Genomic DNA, 9,125 nt, shown 5'->3' on the forward strand with positions numbered 1-9,125 from the left:
GTTAAACATGAGAGCACATCTACTGCAAGTGGACCATGTTCTATCAACAAAGGTATAATGCTTCTGATCAGTCATTAATTTGTTTGTGAATTGCTGTCTTTACAATGAGATATATTAAGTAGTGCATAGTTATGTATTACTTGATTTACTGTATTTTAAATACTTTTCTGTTTTTCAGGGATCAGAAAACAAATGATTGATGGGGCCTTGGTCAATATGATAGTTAACAATTACCAGCCATTTTCAATTGTTGAAGATTCTGGCTTTAAGGAATTTGTAGGAATGTTGGATCCAACCTACAGTTTTCCGTCCCGCCAGGCATTAAAGAAAATGGTGGATGAAAAATACAAGGAGGCCAAAGAGAAGGCAAAAGAAGAGGTGAAAAAGGCCAGAGCTGTAAACCTCACATCCAATATGTGGACATCTCTTCATATGACATGTCATTTTATAAATGAAAATGATCAGATGTCCACAGTTTTACTGGGGGTGGAAAAGTTTTCAAATGCTCACTTCTGCAAATATAGCTGAAGTGAAGACAGCTTTGATGGAGGAGTGGGGCATTCAAAACAAAGTTAGATGTCTGGTAACTGATGCTGCTGCCAACATGACAGCATGTGCCAGCATCCTGAATCTGCGCCACACAAACTGCATAGCACATGCTCTAAACCTGGTTGTGAAGAAGGCAATAGAACAAACACCAGGATTAGTGGATATTACACTAAAGGCAAGAAAAATTGTTGCTCATTTCAGGTCCAGCACAACAGCAAGAGAAAGATTATTGGTGTTACAAAATCAGATGGGCAAACCAAATCATAAGTTGATCCAGGAGGTGGATACGCGTTGGAACAGCACATATGCCATGTTAGAGCGTCTCTTTGCTCAGAGGGAGCCAGTAGGTGCCGCTTTGGTAACTTTGAAGACAAACCTCACACCTTTGACTTCAGAAGAGTACCAGATAGTAAATGAATGTCTTGGTGTAATGTGTCACTTCAATGAGGCTTCCACTGAATTGTCAGAGGAGAAGAGTGTCAGGGTCAAAGGTTATTCCATTAATACGAATGCTGAGGCATGCAATTACCTCAAAGACCTCACAGGTTCACAACTGCAGACGCCACAGTTGAAGTTCAGCGCTACCTCAGTGACCCAAATATTCCATGAACAGACGGTCCCTTGCATTTCTGGGCTACCCAAAAGGGTGTCTATCCCCATCTTTATTGCCTTGCTCTAGAATTTTTATGCACTCCTGCCTCCTCAGTCCCATGTGAGAGAATATTTTCAAAGGCAGGTGAAGTAGTAAATAAAAAAAATAGACTTAGCCCTCGCAATGTTGAACAAATCCTGTTCCTTAATAAAAATCTTTAATTTCTTGTATTATAAAAAAATTACTCCCCAGTTCACAAGCACTTCATAATTCCACAATAATGTTATTTTATTTTGATTTCAAATCCCTATATGAGCCTTACCTATGAACACATAGGTTTAGGACTAAGGCTAAAGTTTATGTGAAAAAGGCTGCATGTGTTGATCAAAGCAGATTCTTAAAGATGGTTTCACTTATGCTTTTAGGGGGCACACTAACGTGTCATGATTCATTTTCAGTCATTTTTCACTGTCATGTATTACTGTTTTCTCTAGAAGTAAACTAATAAGCTAATAAAACAAGTTCAGCTCAAATTAATGTTCCATGGTCATTTATTTCACAACACATTGTATATAGTCAAAATAACAATGACAACAATAATAACATTTAGGCACTTTTCTGCATCTTAAATGTACATACATGAATGAAAAACTACACACGAACTAGATATCCAAAAATCAACTTAAGCAGTCATCTAAACATGAGTCACATTATCAGGTATTTCCTTTACACAAAGAAAAAAACATGAATTTCAATTTTTTGTGGTTTTGGCACACTTTCATGTGAATGCCATGTTAACTAAATACTCATGTAAAAACTCATGTTTTTCACATGGAATTTCAGGGTTACAAAGGTTGTCTCTCTGCACAACTAAATCACCTTCCTGATGGGTCCTCTCTTCTTCTGGACTTTCTTCATTCTCTAAGCTTTTGTGCATTTCTGACTCTTTTTCAGAAGCATCTTCTTTCTCCAGCCTTGACTGACTATTATCTTTAGTTTTCTTATTAAAAAAGGACATTATGTCCTTAGGATTTTTTCTCTTCATTTTAACTGCAAATGGGAAAATTATGAAAATGTGTAAATGAAAAGAGGACTCTCAAATACACCACAAGTAATATACAGGACAGTATATAATAAGCTGTATTGATTACTTGAACCCTGCTAATTCCTTGGGAATGACAGACCATTTATTTTAATTATAAGGCAAAAGTGCATTTTATCAAAAATTCACCCCAATAAATGTAAGTTATATTTCATCTCATTTCATTAACAAATAAAATTTCTTTAGTGTGTTCAGCTGCTGATTCTTTGTATAGGCAGGAGTCACGACTGCTTTATATGTAGATTTAACATGCGCAACACCAGAAAATATAGGTCAGTATTTTAATATGATGTGTAATGATATGCATCTTCATTATATTTTTACAAAATATTTCCATTACCTGTATGATGTAGACGTAATCTCCCTAGACGCACAGACTCGACATTGTTTGCGTCTTGCTTGCGTAATCTTCCTTTTGGCACACAAGCATCATTACTGCCACTCGCAGGACAAACTGTGCATTGCACCCGAAATTGCTCGGTTGTGGTAAAACATTCCAGAAACGATTCCAGATTTAGAGGGGCCAGTGGGGTGGCCAAGTGTGCTGACACAGGGGCACTGGCCCCCTCTGCCCCCCTAGAACCGCCCCAGCTCCGCTGCGGTATCTTGGTGAAATGGATCATGCTCTCCGGTGCGGAATGCATGTGACCTGCGGATTAACTGAAAGTTTATTCATCATCAAGTAAAAGAATAAAACGCACTCTCGCTTGCTCTCCAGTTTCAGCTCCAACGTGTCCTCGCTCGCTCTCTCCAGTATCTGGACGAGCACAATATTAAAGCGTTTCCAGATCAACAATGACACTCAAAACTGCTCCGTCACACAGCTAACATTACAACAACATATCTTGGTATGTTATTATGTTACTCACATACTGATCCGAATCAAAGCAACCTCCTCGGAGGTGATTTTAAGACGATCTTTCTCTCCAACGACTCTCTCTGTTGGAAAGTATCTCCATAGATATCTGTGAGTACATATCTGCTAAAAGACTTAGTCCTAACGTGTCTCTGCTGTAAAGTCTTTATAATATTAGCGCAGGTCCTAGCTCCTGCCTGACTTTTATCCTTCTTTTTAAACTTAAAATCCACAAACCTATTATTTTATGTAATACATAAGTCATAGCTCTTTCTACAGTCTTTCTAATGCCCGCAAAATCTCTTCCCTGCGTCAACATGAGAACGACATGTTTTTGTACTGTGGTGGCCACCGTCGTGTTTGGACTGAGCCATTCGTGGCAAATCTATAATACAACACTAGTGGCTGCTGTTAATTAAGAACTGCGCCTTTAAATCATAACAAGACTGAACACCTCAAAATTGCAACAAATCAATTACATCTATTACAAGCATCCAAGACTCATTTAAGCTCAAGTGCTCATAAGTAAACCAAACTCCTTCAAAAAGGTCTCTTCAATATAACGGATAAATAAAATAATGTTAAGTAAAATTAAAAATTCAAAGCCTTTTTGCACTGGACATTCTGGTTTTGGCCTCATCGCCAGCTGAAGTCATGTCCTCATTTCATATAAACCACCAGCGATTGACAACTACCTGATACTGCACTTGTATTTACATAAAGAAGCCATGTTGACAAGTTTTAATAAATTAGGGCGAAATCCACAAGATTATAGTACCTGCCCTGTAAATGGCAATATGAATTATTCTGTAGCAAAAATAAACTGCTGAAAAAAATATATAGGTGCCATGCAAAATGTAATGTGTAATTGCATTAGTCATTACAAATGTAGTGGAGTAAAGACATATACTTGTTCAAAAATGTAGTCAAGTAGAGAGTAAAAGTTGCTAATATCTTTAATACCCAGTACAACTACAAAGTAGTCAAAAAGATATTTAAGTACAGTACATTTACTCCAATACTTTACACCACTGCTGAAAGTAGAGAATGTTGTAAAAATGCAATTGTGTGTCTTTGTTGTTTTTAGACACAAATCGTAAGAATAGAGGAAGAAAATCGAACAATGAGAACAATAATTTATTTTGAAAGATTAAGATATGATCCATAAATCCTCAGACTTCATAAAGCCTGTACTTTAAATTCACATCCACAAACACAGTGACCTTTGTTCATAAGACATCACAGATGAAAATGAAAGATATTTTTGTAAAATAATTCTTGAATAAATCACAAGCACAACAATGAGTAACTTGAACATGAATCAGGCAAATTTAGAAAAGATCTGTGTTCATTTTTATAGTTCCCTATGTGACAATTAACAGACCGTGTATAAAATCTTTCATAAATGTAATCCTTATAACACAAATCACAAACAAAGGGAGCTCCATAAAATGTCAACATTGTACAGTTTATTTCTCAGAAATGGGGTAAATAGGGAGAAAGTAACTAGGAGAAAACTGAAATTAAGCCAGATGCGTCACACCAGAAATCCCACAGAATTGTATAAAATGAAGCAATTCAGCTAATAACTCACATTCAGTCGTCGGAGCGGTTACAAAGACTATCAAGAAACAATGAGGACTGTGGCAGTTTTTCTTGTTTTTGCCTGCTTGACTATTTTTGCTGCTAACGGTAAGATTGCTTTTTCTATGTTTGTTTTTAGTATTTTTAGCCTCTCTCACAATTCTTGGTTGTTCAGTCATCATTTTGCTTCTCCTGTCCTCTAGGTCAGCCTGCGACTGGCAAACAAAGGTGTTTATGTCAGGGTCCTGGTTTGAAAAGAGTGAGGCAAAAACTGATAGAGAAGGTCGTAATCCACCCCGTTAGCGCTTTTTGTGGACGCCTGGAAGTTGTGTAAATTGGTTAAATGCTAGACTAACTGTATATTCCCCTAAAATAAATCTACAATGCATTTAAACAGTGTGATGCTGAAGAATGGTGCAGGGTCGAGATGTTTAAACCCAAAGTCTCCATTTACTCAAGACTTCATTGGGAAGATACAAAAAAGAAAAGGTGAGTGTTTCATTCAATTAAAACAGACCTGAGTTAATCCTTCATGTGTTAATATATAAAGCATAAATTGATTAAAAGTCTTTAATGAAGCATTTTGTTTTTGTTCTGTAGGAGTGCTTTAATGTGAAGTGGTTCAACTCCATTTCCATGTCAAGGTTGGTGCTGACTGTTATGTGTGTATTTACATAATGTAAATAAAATATGTTTTTCTATTATATAATTTATAAAAACAATCTCTTTTGTAATTCTTCTTCGTCGTTTTATTGTTACTAAATTGAAGGTTCCTGAGTAAACATCTCAAACGATGATTTGTAACATATAATATATGGCAGCACATGTAAGTAAATGCAAATATTTGGTAATTAGTACCATAGGCTCCAACTTTACTTCTCATGGTTCTGCCCCACCCTGTCTTGCTTTTCTTGACCTAGTGGCAGAACCATGATAGAACCTCTTGTTTTATGTGGAGAGAGACAGTTTTGGCATTCCACATACTCCCTCTCTGTGTGGCGTCTCTGTTCCCGCCCTTTCCTCTCGTTATTGCTTGTTAATTAGTTCATGTCCCGCACCTGTCCCCTTCTTGATTTAGTCCCCTTTATATAGTCCTCTTGTTTCATTGTCCTGTGCTGGTTCATTGTCGTTTGTCTGGTGAGTGCCTGTTCTGTGTTAGTCTAGTCTAGTGTAGTCATTTGTAGTTCATGTTATGTTAATCTTAGTCTTGTTAGGTGTATTTAGTCTTAGTCCAGTCCTGTTGTAGATTCCCCTGTTTTGTTTTGTTACCCCCATGTGGGTCTTTGTTTTGTATTTATATTTTATTAAATGTCTTGTTAACCCCTTATCCGCTGTCTGCGTCTGGGTCCTCTGTACTGTGTCCTTGTTCCCTCACCATTCGTGACATTACTGCCATAGGACAAAAACAAATGTAACAACCAAATGATACATGTAAAAAATAAACGTATACAACCCATAAACTGACTGGACACAAATGGAAATACAATTATAATACATTAAGTTACAATGGTACAACAAATTGAAATGTTTACAGCACTGTGATAAAAGAATAGTTTATGTTGACAGAGGTACAGTAGTGTCAAAGGAAAAGAGGGCAGTGTGTCAGAGGCTGAAAGCAATAATAACTTGCCAGTCACTGGCAACAGTCCAGGTATTGTCAGCGGGGCTAGCTCACCCTATCATATCCGAAACGTGCCCGAGCAGGTTTGACCACTAAAGCGATTTGCTTACTAGTGTGAGTGCTCTGTGTCGTGCTTGGGTGCAATTTGCTTAATCCTGCCCTGGCCCATTTGAAGAGGTAAGCTCGGGTCAGGTCAAGCTAGGCTTGGGCACGAAAGGATAGTCTCCAATGAAATGTTTTCCAACAATCTATTGGCTTCAGAGAGGTTGGAATAGGAAATCTGCTCCTCTGTCTTCTCTTAATTGTGTACACTGTTGCTCTTGACCAACAGTCTAAACAGTCGGGCTGTTAAGGTTACCAATGATCTCACAAACAAAGTCTCCCATTCTACCAATTTCTTGTACATCTGCTAAACTTGTTCTGGCAATATAGTAACAAAAGATAACTGCAAAGTATGTTTTTTTTCACAGTAGCCTGTAATTTCACAGTAATCCATAATTAATATAATATATATAATATAATTCAATTATTTGTCAAGTATGGTGACCCATACCCGAAATGTGACTCTGCATTTAACCCATCCAGAGAGTAGTGAACACACGCACAGCAAGTGGTGAACACACGTACACCCGGAGCAGTGGGCAGCTATCACTGCAGCACCCGGGGAGCAAGTAGGGGTAAGGTGCCTTTCTCAAGGGCACCTCAGTCGTTACCCGCTGACCCTGGGGATCGAACCGTCAACCTTCTGGTCACGAGTCTGACTCTCTAACCATTAGAATCACTAAGGGATTTTCAGAGAATTTAAGCAAAATTCATTGTGGAAAGAAAAAAGGGTGCAAAAGAGAGGCAGTGCTGTAAAGATTTTCTGGATTCTTTAAAATACCAAACCATGAATGGTTTTCTAAAGAACTTAAAGGTTCTTTGTGGAATTTAAAAGGGCTCATCATAGCATCAGGCTGAAAACATTTTGGTTACACAGAGAAATAAGTCAATTTAACTTCTACATTTTTTTGGGAGTCATACACATGTATTTTCATTTGCATACATTTTTATTATTTCTAAAAAGAGCTTTACCATATCTGTAGGTAAGGAGATTAATATAAGCATGAGTCTGCAAAATGCTTTTTTCTCCGATACCTCATTAAGAATATATAGTTTTTAAATTAAAGAGGTAAAACTGTCAATGTTGTCATACTGAACACTGATGTTTGGTGTTTTGTGGTCTGATTTTTCCCTCATGAAAGTAGAACCAACCAATGAGCTCATTTCTAAAGCAAATTATGATTTCAATGATGTTATTATTACATGGCTGTTTGGAATGCTTGATTCTGATTTACCAGTCGCGACATTTGCTGCTTCGTTATTCCCATAACCTCTCAAAACTAACCCAGATTCAGCAAATCATTTTGACAGGTTTTTGCTCAGACTTCTTTCTGTTCAGACTTTTTTATTTCCCTCATTTCAAGAAACGATAATTTAGGATATTTAAGCAAAGTTTGTCAACTCATGTATTTATTGGACTGTAAATGTTGAATCTGTCACTCATGCTGTTTATATTTAACTTGCAATATTATTATTAATTTTGTATTTGGTGTTTATTTATAATTGAATCTATTAATTGTTATTATTGGCTGAATGTTTACTTTAGCCATTAGTGTACTTTTGTGGTGTTATTATTTGTGGTTTTATAGTTTTTCATTAATATTTGTGTTTGTAGTTTGGTTGTTGATATATTTGTATGTGTTTAGAATTTGTTTTTTCTTATGTTTGTGCAAGGGGTTAATCCTAGTAAATAAATACAAATACAATAGCTGTAAGTGAAAGCATTTCAGGGAAATGTGAAATCCAAACATCCGTGCTTGTGAAATTTAAATTGGGAACTGTGTACTGTACATTAGATGCCAAAAAGGGGAAACTCCTGATCCTATGATGGATATATAAGCAGCTGATATGGAGAAGTTAAAAAATAAAATCATCACAACATTGAAACATTGAAAGCACAATGACGACTATTGCCGTTTTTGTTTTGCTAGTCTGTTTGCTTGTTGCAGATGTAAAAGGTGAGTGTTTTATTTAAAACATACTAATTGAACTGCTCTAGCAATTACTGTGTTATCTTGCTGTGATTAACCTTTGCCCATGGTTAACCTTATATGTTTTAGGGCAACAACAAGGTTCCCAAGGCAGATGCCTCTGTGCTGACAAAGGTGTGGATGTGGTTCCCCGAAAGATGATTGAGAAGGTTGACATTTTCAACCTAAGCCCATCTTGTGAAAAGCAGGAAATTATGTAAGAACACAATGATTTATAAATATTCATGTTGCACATTAATGATCATGTAGTTAAGCTGTGATCTTTAATAACTCACCTTACCTTCTCATATCCAGTGTCACTCTGAATAGTAAGCGGAAATGTTTGAATCCAGAGTCTAAATTCACACAGAATTTAATCAGGTGGATTCTTGAAAAGAGGTTAGTATTGTTTGTAGTTTGGTGTTCACCAATGCAATGACAAGGGCAATATTTTATTATTTCCTTAATGAATAAATAATGAGTAAAATATGTTTCTGTACTTTATAGGGCCCAGCAAGGTTCCTCAAGATAAATTTAAATCATCTTGTCATATCAAAAGACCCTGATGTCAGCACCAGCTACTTAAATATACTGCACCACTACGCATTTAATATTTATAAAGAGACATTATATTATAATTGTTTTATTGGTTATGCAATTGTTTTTAACACTGTGTAAAGTGTTTTTTTCTTTCATAAAACAAACAAACACTGTTGTGTTGTGCTACATTTGTAATCAGGACAACAAGT

General features: G+C 36.5%; 1 protein-coding gene across 1 annotated transcript; it reads left to right on the top strand.

Annotated features, from left to right (window-relative positions):
- Window positions 1-8,212: 8,212 nt before the first annotated feature.
- Window positions 8,213-9,125, top strand: LOC130568569 (C-X-C motif chemokine 11-6-like). Its single transcript, XM_057357524.1, has 4 exons — window positions 8,213-8,364; window positions 8,467-8,593; window positions 8,692-8,775; window positions 8,884-9,125. Exons 1-4 carry the CDS (start codon window positions 8,307-8,309, stop codon window positions 8,906-8,908), a joined length of 294 nt encoding a protein of 97 aa, XP_057213507.1. The 5' UTR covers window positions 8,213-8,306; the 3' UTR covers window positions 8,909-9,125.

This window comes from Triplophysa rosa, linkage group LG2 (genome assembly GCF_024868665.1).
Source record: "Triplophysa rosa linkage group LG2, Trosa_1v2, whole genome shotgun sequence".
NCBI lineage: Eukaryota > Metazoa > Chordata > Actinopteri > Cypriniformes > Nemacheilidae > Triplophysa > Triplophysa rosa.

What these genes read in the sequence shown, in the direction of transcription:
- LOC130568569 (XM_057357524.1), top strand. Translation starts at nt 8,307, where the DNA reads ATGACGACTATTGCCGTTTTTGTTTTGCTAGTCTGTTTGCTTGTTGCA. An exon ending in GCTTGTTGCAGATGTAAAAG is followed by an intron (nt 8,365 to 8,466) that starts GTGAGTGTTTTA and finishes TATATGTTTTAG; the next exon opens with GGCAACAACAAGGTTCCCAA. An exon ending in TGTGAAAAGCAGGAAATTAT is followed by an intron (nt 8,594 to 8,691) that starts GTAAGAACACAA and finishes TCTCATATCCAG; the next exon opens with TGTCACTCTGAATAGTAAGC.